This window comes from Sarcophilus harrisii, chromosome 3 (assembly GCF_902635505.1).
Source record: "Sarcophilus harrisii chromosome 3, mSarHar1.11, whole genome shotgun sequence".
NCBI classification, from domain to species: Eukaryota; Metazoa; Chordata; class Mammalia; order Dasyuromorphia; family Dasyuridae; genus Sarcophilus; species Sarcophilus harrisii.
The window spans coordinates 486250243-486270052 of NC_045428.1; the positions used below are offsets into that span (position 1 = coordinate 486250243).

Below are 19810 nucleotides of genomic sequence, written 5' to 3' on the forward strand. Positions count from 1 at the left end.
AAAGATTTGCAAACCTTTTCTACAAGAGAGATAATTCATTTAAATTAAGCACTTAAGTGCTTTCTAAGTATAAGCCATTGTGTTAAGCACTGTATAGAGACAAATGATAGAGAAAATTCTAATAAATTGGAAAGTTGAGTTTTAGGGACTAGAAAATGCCTTTTATGGGAGCTTTCACTGGAACAGTGCTCTGACAAAAACTAAAGAAGTCTACCAGGCAGAAAAAGACATAGGTGTTGAGAGTTTTAAAATAGGCTGAGAAATTTATATTTTATCAGCAGTAGAAAGCCATTAAAAAAGATTATGGGTGGGGTGGTGTTACATGGCCAGAGGAATATATTGGGAATACAAAACTGGTAGTTTTGAAGAAAAAAAAAGAAAAAAAAAAACATAGCAAATTATTGTTCAGGTGAGAAGCGGTGAGATCCTGAATTTGTCAAAAGAAGGGAACATATACAGGACATGTGAAGATAGAATCATGAAGGATTGCAGATTTGATAAAAGTATTGAGGGAGAAGGAAAAATCTGTGATAATAATTCAACTAATTATAAGCCTGAGACTGGAAGGATCATAGTACCATCAAGAAAAATGGGGACATTTAGAAGTAGAGATGGGCTTTGGGTAAACTATGAATGCTGTTTCAGACATGTTGAAATTGCAGTACACAGGGGATATTCAGATGGAGATGATCATTGATCTATTGATAAAATGAGAATATAATTCAAGAGAGAGATTTGGTCTAGGTAATAGATTTGAGAGTCATTTGCATACATAAGATAATTAAACCTCTAGGAATAGATAAGACTATATTGAGGTATATCATTTAGTCAGGAGTAGAAGACCAAGCCAGAATCTTAAGGTGTGTGGGAAATCCTATACTTGGTAAATATGGAGAGGAGAGTGCAGCAAAGAAGAATGAGAAGGAATAATCAGATTGATAGGAAAATCAGGAGAGAATAATGTCATAAAAACTAAGAAAGGAAAGAACATCTAGAAGATTGGGTTGAGACCTAATCATATTTTTAAGTGTTGGGGAAAGAGTCAGAAAATAAGGGAAGATTGAGGATGAAAAAAAGAGGGAATGATTTGGGGGTTGGTGGAATAGGAATGAGACTAGCTTTGGTAAGGAAAGAGGCCATTTCTTCATTAAGATTTATATGAAGGGAGGACCAAAGTGTAGCTAGAAGTGTGGGTGATTACAAAAGATTTAGAGTTTTGGAAAAGAAATGAACAGGATATTTATAATGGTTGACCATTAATTTTTATAATACTTTATTTACTTGTTCATAAATACTATTTATAGTTTATATACTATTTACTTGTAATAACTGGAGTCATAAAACAAATTTGAATTATACATGTTCTCTTAAAGAGACAAGATATATACGATATTTTTAAAAGATTTCTTCCATAAAATAAAATTCAGTGCAGTGTTAAGCTTCACTCACTGAAAAAATTATTTTGTAGTTAATAAACATTTATTAAGTATGTATTATGTGCTAAATGTTGAAGATAGAAATACAAGTTTTAAAAAATAGTCCTTCCCCTGAAGGAATTTACAGTCTAATGGAAATAGATAACAACCACAACCATAATAGTAATGGCTAACTTTTATGTATTTAAGCACTTTACAATTATTATCTCATTTGGTTCTCACAACAGTCCTGGGAGGTAGGTACTATTATTATTATTACCATTTTACAGTTGAAAAACCTGATATAGACATAGATTAAGTGCCTTGAGGCAGGATTTGAATTTAGTCTTTTGACTCCATGTTGAGACCAGAATTTTCCCCTTTTGTTCTGATTTTTCTCTCCCAACATCATTCTTAAGGAAATATGCAAAAAAAAAAAAAAAAAAAAAAAGAATGTCTATGTATAATCCCCCCCAAAAAAGCTTTTTACATGTATCTGGGGAAAATAAAATTAAAAAAAAAAGTAGGAATCAGAAAATGAAAAATAAGGGATCCGAGAATGGATTAAAAGAACAATAAAATCCAAAGAAGAAATTAGAAATAACTGTGGGTCATAAATAGATTAACTTGAAGGTGTATAAAGAAACTAGGAATTACTATCTGACTTATTTTCTTTGTCTACTCATGTATTCCATTTTAAGACATCTTGTTCTCTTCTAGACTTTGTAACCCTAGGTTACTAAGCTTAAAATGAAATTTGTCATGGAAAACTTCTAAGTGTTCCTTGTCTACCCACGTGGATTTTCACGTAAAGAAGCTGCCTGTAAGCATTTGTCTATCTAGATTGCCATTTCGTAGAAACTTTTATATATACTGAAGTATAAAGTGGTTCTCTGGTACCTAAACCTAAGATATTTCAAAATAAAATGTTAGAGACTTAGAATGTACCAATCTAGTGCTATTCTATTATTAACCAAGTTATATCCTTTTCCCAAACCTCAGTTTCTTCATCTATGAAATAAGGATAAAATCATTTTTAAGGTCTCTTAAGGTCTCTTATATCTCTAGAAATAGAGATTAATTGTCTTATGTTTTAGATAAATAAAAACATTTTTCAGGTTTTCAGGTTTTTGAATTAATATACTGCATTTATGTACTGATTGAGTATCCTTTTTTTCAAGTTTCCTGTTGCAGTATAACTTAAACCTTGAAGAAATCTTTCCTAAAGGCATATTTTTTTTGGTGGGGGGGGGCATTATAAAATATATGTATCTTGCTTTTTAAATCACCATATATAAGCACTGATTTTTTTTAATGTGAGAGATTTTTTTAAAAAATGTTTTATTTATTTTGAACTTAAATATAAAAACACACACACAAAAGTAACTTTTTCATGTATACAGCACATCAAAAGATTTTATCTAAAACCATGAATTTCCATTTTATATTCTTTATCTTTTTCTCAATACAATTTATTATCTATCCATTTCCTTTCATTCCTTCCAACATTTATCACTTCTTACCCCCCTTCTCCATAGTATGCTAGTTATCCCAATTCATGTTTTCAACATTCATTTTTGTAACTTTGTATTTTAAACTTTTCTCCCTCCTTCCCTTACCTCCTCTTCCCTCTCAAGACAGCAAGCAGTCTGATATAGGTTAAGTATGTACAATCCTTTTAAACATATTTCCTTATTTGGTGATGTGCAAGAAAAATCAGACCAAAAGGGAGGAAAAAAACCATGAGAGAAAAACAAACAAACAAAAAAAGTGAAAATTCAGTCCACATTCAGTTTCTACAGTTTTCTCTCTGGATGTGAATGACATTTTTCATCCCAAATTTATTGGAATTACCTTGAAGTGCTACATTGTTGAGAAAAACTATGTTGAACACAGACAAATCATCGCATAATCTTGTCTTGTGTACAATATTCCCTTGACTTTGCTTACTTTACTCAGCATCATATCATGCAAATCTTTCCAGGTTTTTGTAAAATCATCTTGCTTATCATTTCTTATAGAACAATAATATTCTATTATCTCCATATACCATAACTTATTCAGCCATTCCCCAACTGATGGACATGTATTCAATTTCCAGCTCCTTGCCACTACAAAAAGAGCTGCCACAAATATTTTTATACATATGGGTCCTTTTCCCTTTTTTATAATCTTCTTTGGGATATTGACCTAGTAGTGAGACTGATGGAGCAAAGGATATGCTCAGTTCTGTAGCTCTTGGGAAATAGTTCCAAATTGCTTTCCAAAATGGTTGGATCATTTCACAAATCCACCAACCATACATTAGTATTCCAGTTTTCCCACATCCCCACCTACATTTATCATTATTGTTTCTTGTCATCTTATGTAATCTGAGAGATATGATCTGGTACCTCAGAGTTGTCTTAATTTGCATTTTTCTAATCATTTGCTAATCAATTTATTAGTTGGGGAATGACCTGTATTCTTATAAATTTAAGTCATTTCTGTATATATTTAGAAAAGAGGCCTTTATCAAAAACATTGGCTGTAAAAATGTGTTCCCAACTTTCTGCTTCCCTTATTCATAACATTAACTGCTTTGGCTTTGTATAGGACCTTTTTAATGTGATCAAAATTATCCATTTTGTAATTTTATAATGTTCTCTAGTTCTTCTTTGGCCATAATTCTTCCCTTCTCCACAGATTTGACAGGTGGACTATCCTTTGTTCTACTAATTTGCTTATAATAGTACTCTTTATTTCTAAATCATGGACTCATTTGGACCTTATCTTGGTATAGCATTTTAGATGTTGGTCAAATGCCTAGTCTCTGTCATACTATTATCTAGTTTTTTCAGCAATTTTTGTCAAAGAATGAGTTATTATCCTAAAAGCTGGAGCCTTTGGATTTATAAAACACTAGATTACTCTTTACTATAAAAAAGTCATTGACTCTTTACTATAAAAAAAAACAAACAGCATAGTAAATACTCCTCATCATTTTCAAAGCTAACGAGCTTTTCTGTGCTTCTAAGTTTTCTTTTTCTTTTCTATTGTGTATTTCCCTCACTTTAAAAAAGGCTAGTGTTAGTCACAGATAAGAGTGAATGTGTGTGTGTCTATATATATATAGACACACACACACATGTAAAATTATATCTATACTGCACATCAGTTCTTTCTCTGGAAGTGGATAGATCTATCATAGATCCTTTGTAGTTGATTTGAGTAGTTATGATAGGCAAAATGAATTATTAATTTAAAGATGTTATATGTATGTAAAATTATATCTATACTACACATCAGTTCTTTCTCTGGAAGTGAATAGATGTATCATAGATCCTTTGTAATTGATTTGAGTAGTTATGATAGGCAAAATGAATTATTAATTTAAAGATATTATCGTGGCAATATTTCTGTTACTATGAACAACATTCTTTTGGTTTTGCTCATTTCACTTTTAATTATTTGATTATTCCTTTTTCCATATTTTTCTAAAATTAACTGTCTCATCCTTTCTTATAGCACACTCTATTCTATTACAATCATGTACCACAACTTCTTTAGCCATTTCCCAATGAAGGATATCCCTTTAATGTTCAGTTCTTTGCTGCTATAGAGAATTGATGCAAATATTTTAGGACATATAATACTTTTCTGTTTCCCCTAATCATCTAATAGTAATACTTTTGGGTCAAAGGGTATAGGCAGTTTTATAACTCTTTGGATATAATTCTAGATTGCTCTCTACAAAGATTGGATCTGTTCAATTTCAACTATAGTGAATTAGTATCCCATTTTTTTCACATCCCTTCCAACATAAGTTGTTTTCAGCTAAATTTATTTAATGAATATTGATTTAGAGCATTTTTTCATGACGCTATATAATTTTGATTTCTTCACCAAAAAACTACCTGAGCATATGCTTTGACCATTTATCATTTGGCATTAACTCTCATATTCTTATGGTTTTGACAAAATCTTTATATATTTGAGTTTGAGACTTTTCCCTTTAAAATATAAAAAAAATTCCTCAGTTTTCTGCTTTCAATCTTTGTTACATTGGTTTTATTTGTATGAAACCTTTTTAATATAATCAAAATTATCCATTTTACATCTCATGATGCTATCTCTTATTTATTATTCATGCATTGCTCTATCCATAAGTCTGAAAAATAATATATTCCTTGTTCCACTACTTTACTTTGATAGTTTTCTTTATATTTATGTATTATATCCATTTTGATCTCATCTTGGCAAATAGTGTAAGATAATGGTCTATTCCCAATTTCTGCTGGACTATTTTCAAGCTTTTCCAACAGTTTTTTTTTTTAACCAGATAATGACTTCTTATCCCCAAAGCTTAATTTTTTACATTTGTCAGACACAAAGTTACCATATTCATTTACTGTTGTATTGAATATCTGATCTGTTCCACTGATCTGCCTTTCTATTTCTTGGCCTATGTTAGATAGTTTTGATAATACCTCATAGTTTAAGACCTTTTATTTTTAAACCTCCTTTTACTTTTTTTTAATTAGTTCCTTTGCAATTCTTGATCTTCTATTCTTCCAAATGAAAATTATTATTGTTTTCTAATTCAGTAAAATAATTTCTTTGGTAATTTCATTTGAATGGCATTGAATCAATTTAGGTCAAATTGTTATATATCATATATGAACAATTAATATTTCTGCAGTTATCCAAATCTGACTATTTGTATAAAATGTATTTTATAATGTATTTATGTTCCTGGGTTTGTTTTGGCAAATATACTCCCAGGTATTTTGTACTGTCTGTAGTTACTTTAAATGGGGTGTATCTTACTATTTTTTCTTGCAAGGTTTTGATAATGATATGTAGAAATGCTGATGATTTATGTGACTTTGTTTTATATTCTGATACTTAGCCAAAATTGTTACTTTCCCTAGTTTTATAGTTGATCTTTAGGACTTTTTAAGCATATCCTCATATCTTCTGCTATTAGTATTCCTATGTGCATGTGTGTGTGCATGTGCATGCGTGTGTGTGTGTGTTTTGGCTAGGCTGTCAGAATTAAGTGACTTGTCCAAGGTTCTATAGCTTATAAAGCTAGGGATCTAGCTGTTGTTTCACTCCTGAGCTTATTGGGAAGTCTTCTAGCTTATCCCCATTTTGAATGATATTTGCTGATAAGTTTTAAAGTAGATGCTTCTTATCTTTTTAAGAAAAAAGTTAATTTATATCTATGGCTTCAGATTTCTTAATAGCAATTAATGTTGTATTTTGGCAAAAGCTTTTTTTGCATCTATTGATTTTTTCATGATTTTTGTTACTTTTAGTATTGATATAATCAATTGTTAATAGTTTACTTTATGTTAAACCATTCCTGCATTCCTGGAATAAAGTTACTATATAAATTGCTAATTATATATAGCCAGAGATGTTGGGGAATATGCTTCGGGCTTCAGCTTTTCCTTATTTTTGTTTTCTAAGCTCGGCCTGGGAACTAAATTTAGGGTACCTCTTCTCTCTTGAATCCTAAATAGGGCCCCAGAACCACATTCACTGCCAGTGCTCCTGCTCCCTTTTAGTACTGTGAACTTCAGCTCACCCCCCTGCCATAGAACCAAAATGGAAACCTTTTAAGTTGATATAAAAGCTGCTAACTGATTATTTCACTGGTTTCTAATTGGTATTCCTGAGTCGAATCTATCCTTATGGCAGTTTATCTACACATTTATTTTATAACCTTCATTGAAGTGATTTTTCTTAAGTATACTAAGTCATCAGTTTAGTACATTACAGTGTATCCTATTTATTACCTCTAGGATAAATTATAAGCACTTTTGTTTAGATTCTAAAGGTCTTCATAACTTGGCCTCAACCTTTCAACCTCATCCAATAGTACTCTTTCCCTTATTCAGCAATCCAACCAAATTATCCTTTTTCTTATTCCTTCTCTTCCATCTCTTATCTCCTTGACTTTGCACTTTATATCTTTATGTTCTATTAAGAACAAAGAACTATGTTATAGGAAAGAATTGCAGGTGCTTGAAATGTACTTAACTTTCCTCTCCTCTTTCTCGTAAAATTCCTTTTTTTCCTGGAACCACATAGCTTTTGTACTAATTTTTCCACGAAGTCTTTCTTGTTTCCCATTGCTGCTAAGGACCTTCTTCCCTAGCTACCATATATTAAACTGCTTTATTTTGTATTTACTTTAGTATATATTTATATCCCAATTAGAATGTAAGCACATTATAAATAGTTATTTTTTCAGTCTTTTTATTCCTATTCCCAGCATTCTATGATTTATAGTGACTGGCATACTGTGGGTGTTTGATTATTTTCACTATAATAGAAAAGATGAATTACCTGAATAGTCAAAAAGGCATGATTAGTCTTTGGAAAATAATTTTGAAGAACTATTTAGATAAATTATAAAATTTGCTATCAGAATTGACTATGTTCAGGCACTAGGGGGCAGATAGACCTTTCTGAATCAACCTAGCTTGCTATCTTGGAAGTTTTGTTGTAAAGCATTACAGGATTCTTATGTAATCTGTTTGGAAAGAAAATGCTTAAATTATGAATGTGAAGATGATCATCTGAATTTGTATTTGGTTTATAATTATATTTATTTGTTCCTGTTAATATAATGTTTTTGATTCCATGAAGTTATGTAATATGATCTAGAAAAGGCCTTAGAGATTATCTCCTCTATAAATAGGATGAATGTAGGACGAATGTTTTCTTTTAATCAGAAAGTTTATCTTGGGCCCCTCTGTAATGTCCGGGCTAGCTTTCTGGGGGTCCGTCAGACGGGCCTTGGCCTTAGCAGGAGAGACACCATGAGACCACGAGAATGGTCAGGAATAATCTAGAGTCTTTATTGTCTCCTTCATAGCCTATCTCTCTCTGACATAGTCTGACCCAGTCTTGAGTGCAGGAGGCAGGAGAGCCAGCAGAAAGATGGTCAAAAATGGAATGTCTCATGTCCAGTCCTTATTAGCCCTTATATATCTTATTATAATGACATCATTACAGCATATTATGTGTGAACTTAGAGAACCATTACATCACCATATGAAGTACTAAGTATATGTGAACTAGAGAACCATCATCTCATCATTTCCACTGAGTTAACACCTTGTTTCAAGAATACTTCTCCAGAGTTCCAGCCCTCTACACCCCTCCTGTGAGAATTTTCTTAAATCTTGGGGAAGAAGAAAAGATGAGATGTCCCCACAGTACCTTGCTGTCTAGCAGGGAAATAAGATACCAGACACAGTGTTTATATATTATTTGCATGTATTTCATCAGAGCATGAGAGAGAGAGAGATAAAGACATACAAACAAGGCAATTATAGGTAGACCAAGGATGGAGAGAACAAAACCAAGGATGGAGAGAACATTAAGTGGTCACTCTATTCCAATCTCTGTGCTAGGCATTGGAGATCCAAAAAGAAAAGTGCCCCAGCTTTTTTTTTTATTATTTTTTTAAATTTTTTTTTCTTATAACTTTTTATTGACAGAACATATGCCTGGGTAATTTCTCTCTTCTGTTCCAACTTTTCTGTTTCCTCCCTCCACCCCCTCCCCAGATGGCAAACAGTTTTATACATGTTAAATATGTCACAGTATATCCTAGATATAATATATGTGTGCAGAACCAAACAGTTCTCTTGTTGCACAGGAAGAATTGGATTCAGAAGGTAAAAATAGCCTGGGAAGAAAAACAAAAATGCAAACAGTTTACATTCATTTCTCAGTGTTCTTCTCTGGGTGTAGCTGCTTCTGTCCATCATTGGTCAGTTGGAACTGAATTAGATCTTCTCTTTGTCGAAGAAATCCACTTCCATCAGAGTACATCTTCATACAGTATCGTTGTTGACATATATAGTGATCTCCTGGTTCTGCTCCTTTCACTCAGCATCAGTTCATATAAGTCTCTCCAGGCCTTTCTGAAATCTTCCTGCTGGTCATTTCTTACAGAACAATAATATTCCATAACATTCATATACCACAATTTACCCAACCATTCTCCAATTGATGGTGCCCCAGCTTTTAAGGAGCTTTCTTTGTAATGGTAGAAGACAGTACATTAAAAGGGATGTATTGGGGGGAGGGGGAGAGGCACCCTTTGTATAAGTAGAGCTAATAGAATTAGCCAAGTGAGGCTGGAACTTTTGATGATAGATTAGTTCCTGGTTGGCCTCAGGGTAAAATCATCCTGGGGAAACCAGCACCTGATATGTGTCTGGAGTAGGCTGGTGAATAAACCAGGATGGAAATTGGGGGTGGAGAGTTAGATCTTTTGGAGAATTATCTTGATTGGTCTAGGAAAAGGATGATCAAAGAAGGCTTTTTGGAGGAGGTAGCATCGGCTAACTTTGTGACACTTAATACTTGTTTGCCTCAGTTTCTTCATTTCTAAAATAATAGCATCTACTTCTCAGGGTTCTTGTGAGGGTCAGATGAGCTAGTAATTGTAAAATTGTAGTACAGTGCCTGGTTCGTAATGAGTGCTATATAAATGGTGGCTGCTATTGTCATTGTTGTTATTAAGATGATAAAGAGTTCAGAAACTAATGGGGAGGAAGGATAACCCAGATATCTAGAACAACCTAAGCACACCATAAAGCAAGGAGGATGCTTGGGATTCTGGGGCCAGGGAGATCTGATTTAGAATACAGAGTATGTAGAAGAGAGTAATATGGGAGAAGATTGTAGAGTTAGTGGAAGGTCTCGAATGTTAGACAAAAGAGTACGAACTATTTTGGAGACAATATTCAATGAAGATTCTGAAGCAGAAATATGGACCATAACTATGGGTAAAAAAAGTTTATTCTGGTGGCAGGAAAATGATGATAATACCAATAAATAGCTAGTGTTTATATAGTGCTTTAATATTTGCCAAGTACTTTGCATGTGTTATCTCATTTGATCCTCAAAACAATACACATGAAGTCATGCAAAACATTTCCACATTAGCCTTGTCCTTCTCTCTTCTACCCCTCTCCCCCCAAAAAAAGCAAGAAAAAAAAAATATGCTTCAATCTGCACTAGGTCCATCAGTTCTCTTATCTACAGGTGGATAGCATTTATCAGTTGGGAAATGACCTATATTTCTATACATTTGTCTCAGCTCTCTGTACAGTTAAAAAATGAGGCCTTTATCAGAGAAACTTCCTGTAAAATATCCCCCCAAAATTTTTGCTTTCCTTATGCTTTTAGTTGCATTGATTTTTTTGTACCAAAACCTTTTCATTTTTATATGATCAAAATTACTTATTCTACATTTTGTAATGCTCTCTATATTTTCTTTGGTTCGAAATTCTTTCCTTATTCATAGATCTGATTGATAAACTATTCCATGCTCTCTTACTTTGCTTGTGGTATCACCCTTAAACATCAACATTTTTAAAAGAAATAATTTTGGAAAACTTAAGACATCAGATCAACATAATAATCAGTCATGATTCTAGGAGATGAGTGGTGAAGAATGCTCCTGACAAAGAAGGAATTGACTACTATGCAAAATGAGATATTTTTGCATATGGTTAATCTGGAATTTTGTTTTTATTATGTTATTTTTTCAAAAAGTTTTCGTTTTTCTTTCTTTCTCTATAGACCAGGAGGTAGGGGAAGGTAAGGGTAAGAGAGAATAAAAAATTAATGCTTAGTAATTTAAAAATAAAATTTAATAGAAAAAAGAGTACTTGGCACAATTATTCCTAACATCTGCTTTAACTAATCAAATCATTTGTTCATCCTAGTTTTTTGGACATTATCTGCAATATTTTTGTGTGACTGCCTACTCTCTACCCACTTACTTGGGGCAATTTAATGACCAATCATTTTAATTAGATTTAGGATATTGGTATTAGCCCATGTCCTTCCAAATAAGAGGAGAAATTCTTTCCTATGATTTCTTCTAGATTATAATTTTTTTTCTTTTGTTGGTGAATTGCTTTCTAAAATGCCTTTTTTTGTGGCACATAGCTCTTGGGAATATTTTTACAATATTTTTAAAGCTGATGCTGAGATTTTTTTTTTTTAAAGAAGAGGAACCAACTTTAATTATTAATTGGAGAATTGATCCTTTGCAACCTTCTGAAATTCCACCATATAGATGGTTGCTTACATTCATATGTAAGACGATCTTTGTAGAAACTTTCTGAAAGTTTTTAACTTTAAGATATCACATATCAGGGAAAGTTTGGATATAACTCTACTTGAATCTGAGATTATCTAGACTGGTACTTAGTGAGGCAAAAAGATCCTTGCTCTTCCCCAAAGTGATCTATCCCTTTTCCATAGAAGGAAAAAAAGTGAACAAACCTCAATAAAATTACTAAGAAGAATGGTGCTAATTTTAATATTATCAGTAGATATGTAAGGAACAAATAAAGGAACTTTGGATGTTTAGCCCAGAGGAGCTTTAGGAGATTAAAAAAAAAAGAGTATCAAATAATTCCAAGAAGCAAAATCATTACCAGTGATTAGAAATTACTGGGAAATATTTTGGTTCAAGAACAACATTCAAGTAATTTGATTTTTTCCACAAAGTAAATTGAGCTTCTTCATGAGATACTAATAAGTTCCCTGATCACTTGTCTTAGGCAGAAGGAATTGATATTGAACTCAGAGGTTCAATGATTTTGTCACACCATAAGGAATGAACTTAGTGTAAAGACTTTGTTTTAAAATGTTTTTAAGGGGGGTAAGGGGAGGCAGCGAGATAGCTCAGTGGTCAGAGTGCTAGCCCTGAAGCCAGGAGGACCTGAGTTCAAATCTGAACTCAGACACTTAACACTTCTGGCTGTGGACACAACCCCAATTGCCTTAGCAAAAAAACACACACAAAAAAAAAAAGTTTTTAAAAAAAGTATGCACGTGTGCCTGCCGTCTCTAACCTCTCTATGCAGTATTCCGTCTCTCCCATGCCCATGCCCATGCCACAGCACAGGTAGTCTGTGCGGCACCTCCACCTGCCTTACTTCCTTTAAACCCTGCTCAGGGCTGCCGCCTCCACGGGCCCTCTCCAGACTGACCTAGTTGTTGCTGCTCACCCACAGTTACTTTGTCTTATTGTATGCACTTACTGTTCATGTGCTGGGTTACTCCTGGGGAATGAAGCTCCTTGCTCTGGTTGTTGTGCACAAAGAGGACCGAAATGATGTCACTGTTAGACTCAAGTTGTCCAGCTGTGGCCAAGCAGACCCACGGAGCTCGGCGGGCTCGGCCACGAGGGGCGCACACAGTCCTGGCAAACGCCGGGGGCGGATCTTCTCATTCTGTGCCTCTCAAATTCCTTCTGCGCTAATTCAGTTTTGCAGCCCCTTCTCTGAGGGCGGGCCATGCTGGGCAGTCCCGGGCCAGGTCTCCCTGTGTAGTCAATTCCAAAGTTGTTAAGAAAGACCTTGAGAGTGTCCTTGTATCATTTTTTCTGACTGCCAAGCGAGTGCTTGTCCCCTGTGCGTTCTCCCTGTTGGAAAGCGTACATTTGGCATTTGGACTCTGCAGTATGGGCCGTATGGGTCGAGAAAGGACCTCAGTGTATGGTATCTTATTCTGCCAAGTGATCTTCAGAATCTGCCTAAGGCAGTTCAGATGGAGGCCATTCCGTTTACTGGCGGGGCACTAACACAGGGACCGGGTTCCGCCGGCACACAACAGCGAGGTTGGCACAGGAGCCCCGTGGGCCTTCCCTTTGGAAGCCCCTCTAACCCCTCTCCTCTCCCACACTTTCCTTTGGAGCCTCCCAGTGTCCGAGGCCTCGCCGGCAGGGTGGGCACCAGCCTCGTTAGCAGTGTGGGCCTTCCTAGAAAGTGTCCTGCCAAGTGAGGCGCCTACCGTGTGCCCTTGGTGCAGCCTCTGAGCCAAGAGGCTGCGAAGGAGAGGTTGATGCTCCGCTGCTTGTGCTGGTTTTGGCCTAACAACGAACCCCAAGAAAACAGGTACTTGTTCAGCCCGACCACATCGTTTATATGTGGAACAATTGATTACAGCAAATGGAGACGATTTGGATACTTTGGATGAGCTCCTTGAGAACAGAGATTACTTTACTTTTTGGCTTATCCTCAGCATGTAATACAGAATCTTGACCATGGCAGGTCTTTCATGAATATTTATTGAATTTATATAAGTGAAGTATTTGAACTAGAAACCAAATTAATCAGTGTGCTTTGAGAAAATTAGTCTGGCTACAATATAAGAGTTGCATTGTATGTAAGAGAGCCTAGAGAAAAGTCTAGAGAAAAGATCCCGATATTGGAGTGGTATTGGTTGGAAAGAAAGTAAGGAATTAAAGCAATATTGTGAAAGAAAAATCAATAAGATTTACTGATTGGATGTCTTAGGACTTTACTGATTGGATGTCTTAGGACTTTAAGATTAGAATTAATGACATAAAAACAAGATTTCTTTTTTAAACTTAAGAAAATTCCAACATGAGAAACATACTTTTACCCTTCTAAAATACTGTTAATTCATAAGTGACACATTTGATAGTTCTCTGACCATGTGAAGTGAGATATTGATAAAAAAGCTGTTTCATGTTTTCTTCGTACAATATTTTCATTTTCTTCTTACTAGTTCAGTTTAGGTATTATCAAATTAAATGTACTGAATTCTGTGAGGAAAAGTTAAATAAAATAAAAAAAAATAGCAGGTGTTTTCTTTTTATATGTGTTTATTGTTTCCCCTTTTAGTTGTAAGCTCTATGATGGCACTTACCCGATATATTTTTTCTCAGTTCTCTACTGCTCTAACCCAGTGTCTTTTATATAGTAATGAGTCCACCAATATTTGTTGCTTGATTGATTCCTTCAAATAAAGAATATTGGTAGAAAAAATTGGCTGATTTTTTTTTTCATTCCTCATTCTTATCCCTTAATTAAGAAAAGTATCCTACTGTTTTTAAGTTCTAAATGAGAAACCTTTCATGGGAAACCTTTAACTTTAGGGAAATATTGCATTTATTTTAGTGCATAGGAAATCAGTCAGTTCAACCTTTGTCCCTTTTCTAGGTGCCTGTGAAGGAACATTGGCTTGTTCTACCTGTCACCTTGTCTTTGAAGACCACATATTTGAAAAGTTAGAAGCAATTACTGATGAGGAGAATGACATGCTTGATCTCGCCTATGGACTAACAGACACGTAAGATTTTAGAACTATTATAGGTTTGAGTAAAAGTTAAGGGGCTATATTATATGTATTTCCAAGTCTAGACACACAAAAATAACATATTATAGTTTAAGCAAAATGAAGCTGTGCATATGAAATTTCTGTTTGCCAAATTGGAATTCTAAATATTTACAAAGTATTAACGGTTTTAGATTTCTGAGTATAGGAAGATTCTCATTAATTGAAGTCATTTATTTGGAGTTTAGTGATAATTTATTTTGACTGAGTATATATGCATATAGGTTTACACATACGCATATGTTTTTTTCTCTATATGTGTGTGTTCAATGTAAAATGAACACAGTAATGGGGAAAATTTAAATTTAAATTTAAATTGAGAGAAAACTTGACTTTTTAAGGTCTTTAGCACATACTAATAACTTTTTAAGGAATAGATAAGAGACAGAGTCAATTTAGACAAAGAACAATTTAATCCCTTCTTCTTAGAAAGAAAGACAAGACCACTGGTTGTCAGTAGGAAAAGTAATTTTTCCTAAGGATTTCAGAATAAAGCAGTGCATCTTTGGTTGTTATATCCTCTGGATCTTCAGAAGCTGTAATCTTTACCAAATCTTTGTTCTATAAGAAAAAAAAAATTTTTTTCCTGTGAAACTATCATATCATATGAGTAGTCAGCTAAAACTGAACAGTATGGTGTTGTTTGTTTTTTGTTTTTTAACAGATCACGCTTGGGCTGCCAAATCTGTTTAACAAAGTCTATGAACAATATGACTGTTCGAGTACCTGAAGCAGTTGCTGATGCTAGGCAATCCATAGATCTGGGCAAGAACTCATAAAGTGCAGTCAATAAGAACATTTTCATGGAATTTACCTAGATTTTTGTAATTATTGTGTATGTAATTAAATGAGAACTTGCCAAGTAGAATTTATTGTTATTCCTAACTTTGATATTTTAATTTACTTTATAAAACTACTGTATTTTGTAATTCTTAAAAATTATGCAGCCTTTTATTTTGTTAAATTTCAAATTGTTATAAAAATTCACATAATATTACCTTATATTTGTGTAGTGTTTTCAACTTTTTATATTACCTCATTGTATACTCATTATACTCTAAGAAGTAGGTAAGTCAGGTGGTATTATAAACTAATTGAAAAGTACTGAATCACAGAACACTTGTGATGTGCCCAACATAGCAAGTTATACAGCTGACATAAGAACATAGGTGTCTTGGCTCCTTGATTTTTTTTTAGTAGACTCTTCACCATCAAATTAGAATAAAGTAGGAGAAATTATAAATTTTCTATTAAGAATTATATGTGTATTGATGTGGAAAAATACATATTTGCTCAGTGAGCAATTTTATTTTCTGAATGTGTTAGAATAGATGTAATGATAATTGTCTGCCTCTTAATATGACCTTTTAGAATATAAACATTTAGGATAATTTGAACATAGGTGCTATTATGTCCTATGACAAATCTGGTCTTGATACTAAAAAGGCTAAAAGAATACTTTAAAGGAAATTAAAATTCTTGATTTTTTTCTAAGCAAAGTAATGTGAATATTTGTAATCTTTCCTAAGTGTTTTTTGATTTGTAATACTCATTAAAAATAGGATGGAATCTTTTTAAAGTTCACCCTTTTTTCTGTAGAACCAGAAAAGGGGAAAAAAAGGCAGTAATTTTCATGGGCATTGCAATATGTCAGTTGTATATAGAAGCAAGTTGGAATTTTCATTTTTCTTCACAGTAAATAAGTAGTAGTAGATTACACGATATAGCTTTTGAAACTAGAATAAAATTTTATGAATCTGGAATAATTGAGGAAAACTAACTTCAGTTAATTAAATTAAATTAACAATGGTTTTAAAGAAATACAGGATTATTACCTTAGGCCACAAGTGGCAACATGAACGATTATTGCTCAACAAAGTTATTTCTTTATCTATTTAATATATAAAAACTTTAATTATGTTAAACGTTCCTCTCCTAGCCTTGCTTATTCTATTGATTTGTTTAGCAATCTCTTCTCTGTCATAGTCTTGAAATGAACTTAAGTATAAGTAGTAGTTAAATTTATCACATGTTCCAAATTAATGGGATCCAAATTTAAAATGTTCTATTGTATTTTTTTGAGAATCACAGAATTGAAGAATTGGGGAGAACCTGCAAGGTAATCTTGTTTAACCCCTCTTTCTGAATCATGAACTGCTTCTTATTTGATGCTTAGAGACTTATAGGGACTAAGAACTTATTGTTTAGCAAGCATTTTTTGATAGCCCTAATTGTTGAGAAGTGCTCCTTTATCTTTAGCTAAAACTATCCTTTTCAACTTCCAGGGCCAAACAAAACAGAATCCTTTACTGGTTTTCATAAAAATCATAGCACTCCATTTCAAAAGTTTGAGGTTTACATTTATAGGGATAAATTAATTTTTAAAGAGCTTAACTTTAGAGCTTTTCATCCACATATGAAAAAAATCTGATTTTTTTTCCCCATTATTTTTGTTCTTCTGGGCTAGTTAACTAGCCTTTTTCCACCCATTCATTTTAACATTTTGAAAGATCATTTTTTGTAGTGGTTTATTTTGGTTTAGTAGAGAATATTTAGTTTTAATTTGTAGTTTCTAACATTTCTTCTATTGATAGCACAGTACTATTGATTTAAATGGCAAGGACTGGTCAGAGATCTACTTCAATTCCATGCAACCTTAAATTATATTTCCTGGCCACTGCTCACTTAAAAGCACATTTCATATTCTATGAAATTCTGCTAAATTTAAGACCCACTGTTTCCTTTGCATACAATAATACATTTAGCAAACACAACATAGGTTTTTTAAAAAATAATATATATATATATATTTGGTGGAGTTCAAACCACACAATGATTAGATTTCATTGTAATGATATGGACTAATTTTTGTGATCCAAGTAACAATGCTCTTTCCACTATAGCTTTATCACTGTCTCATAGTGGAGTGAGGTTAAACCTGGGAGTTAGAAAGTCTTGCCTTGGAAACATACTGTGTGTATGATCGTTCGCAAATTAATCAACTTCACAAGTGCCTTCATAACTCAATAAGCCTATAAATTACATGCAATTTATCAGTCTATTTCCTCTTTTTTAATTTTTGAGCTGAGTGGCCTGTATGGTCCTTCTAAGTACTTAAATCTGTTATGAATCTGCAGTTTGAGTTAGTGAAGAGAGTTTATACACTGGGAGTTTTTTAATCCAATAAAATCACTAATAAATGCAAAAGTGTTTATTTTAATTATCATGTAGTAGCATTTCATTCATATAATAAAAATAAAAGATTGATTTAATATATATCATGAATATTCACAGTTTCATGGTGCAATTACCGTTTAACATCAGATCAGTTAACATCAATGTTTTGTTTTTCAGAGTTATAGGGAAGAGTGTCTAATAAAGTTATTAAAATACAGTGTAGTGTAATATATATATATATATGTGTGTGTGTATGGTTTTTAAATGTAATCACAACTTAATATTTTACATACTTTACCATAGTTTCCTGTTGAGTGAATATATAGGCATAGCAATGTGAATATGGTTATGTAAGAGGACTTCTTTTTATTGTGTCAACATATCATGTTACACTATTTTTATCTGAATTTTTTTATGTTTATATATAAATATTCAGAAACTGAAATTTTGAGATCCAGCTGGCAGAAGAATATTTCAAGTGAATTTAGTGAAACAGATGTGAAGTGGACATCAATAGACACACAACTAGTGCTCCAGGAAAGACATGTGGGATTTTCATGGTGAAAATCACCTCTCTCAAAACTATCAATTATAACTCTTCATATAAATATTATCATTAATTAACCAATTACAATGATTTATTATTCCATGTATAAATATTTTGAACATATTTTAGGTTCTTTAAAGTAGTAATCTCCATAGCAAAATCATCATGTAAATTATACTGATCAGCTCAGAACATTGTGAACTCTTAGTTATTCACATTGGAAGAAATTCACAAGTAACACCTGAGGCTTACACAATTTCTTCTAGGCAAGAATTGTAAGATTAATGCTCATAAAATGCAAATTAAGACAACTCTGAGATACCACCACACACCTGTCAGATTGGCTAGAATGACAGGGAAAGATAATGCAGAATGTTGGAGGGGATGTGGGAAAACTGGGACACTGATAGATTGGTAGAATTGTGAATACATCCAGCCATTCTGGAGAGCAATTTGGAACTAAGCTCAAAAAGTTATCATACTGTGCATACCCTTTGATCCAGTAGTAATACTACTGGGCTTATATCCCAAAGAGATTTTAAAGGAGGAAAAGGGACCTGTATGTGCACGAATGTTTGTGGCAACCCTCTTTGTAGTGGCCAGAAACTGGAAACTGAGTGGATGCCCATCAATTGGAGAATGGCTGAACAAATTGTGGTTTATGAATATTAGGGAATATTATTGTTCTGTAAGAAATGACCAAAGGGATGATTTCAGAAAGGCCTGGAGAGATTTACATGAACTGCTGCTGAGTGAAATGAGCAGGACCAGGACATCATTATATACTTCAACAACAATACTATATGATGATCAATTCTGATGAACGTGGCCATCTTCAGCATTGAGATGAACCAAATCAGTTCTAATGGAGCAGTAATGAACTGAACCAGCTACACCCAGTGAAAGAACACCCAGTGAAAGAACTCTGGGAGATGACTATGAACCACTACATAGAATTCCCAATCCCTATATTTTTGTCCACCTGCATTTTTGATTTCTTTCACAGGCTAATAGTACACTATTTCAAAGTCCGAGTCTTTTTGTACAGCAAAATAACTGTTAGGACATGTATACTTATATTGTATTTAATTTATACTTTAACATTTTAAAAAAAAGATTAATACTCATAGAAAAAATTTTTCTTGGAAAATTTCAAAAAATATTCTAAATCTTTAAAATGAGGAGATTTGAACTAGATGACCTCTATTAACTGGTTATCTGGTCAGTTCAACTCTATTTGGCTTCACAGGATAGGTATGATTTAATCTCAAAACTACTAAGACATCTTAAGACTTAAGACTATTAAGAGGTTCAAGATAAGCTTAAGACAGGAATCTGGTCTTTGTGCTTTCACTTTCTAACTTAAAAAACTTATGCATAAAATACACGTTAAATATAAATATATTTCAGATATGGAGAATTCTGGGAATCAGAAACACCTGGGATTAAATATCACCTCAGATACCTATATAAAGCTTAGGCCAATCACTTAACTGCT

General features: G+C 33.3%; 1 protein-coding gene across 1 annotated transcript in view; it reads left to right on the plus strand.

The window, feature by feature from the left end:
• The window catches only part of FDX1 (ferredoxin 1), a 38523-nt gene extending 20541 nt beyond the window's left edge, over nucleotides 1-17982 (plus strand). The window contains exons 3-4 of the mRNA XM_003766848.4: nucleotides 14414-14543; nucleotides 15253-17982. Coding sequence (XP_003766896.1) covers nucleotides 14414-14543; nucleotides 15253-15367 — 245 coding nt within the window. The 3' untranslated portion in view covers nucleotides 15368-17982. The remainder of the gene's footprint in view (nucleotides 1-14413; nucleotides 14544-15252) is intronic.
• Nucleotides 17983-19810: the final 1828 nt, after the last annotated feature.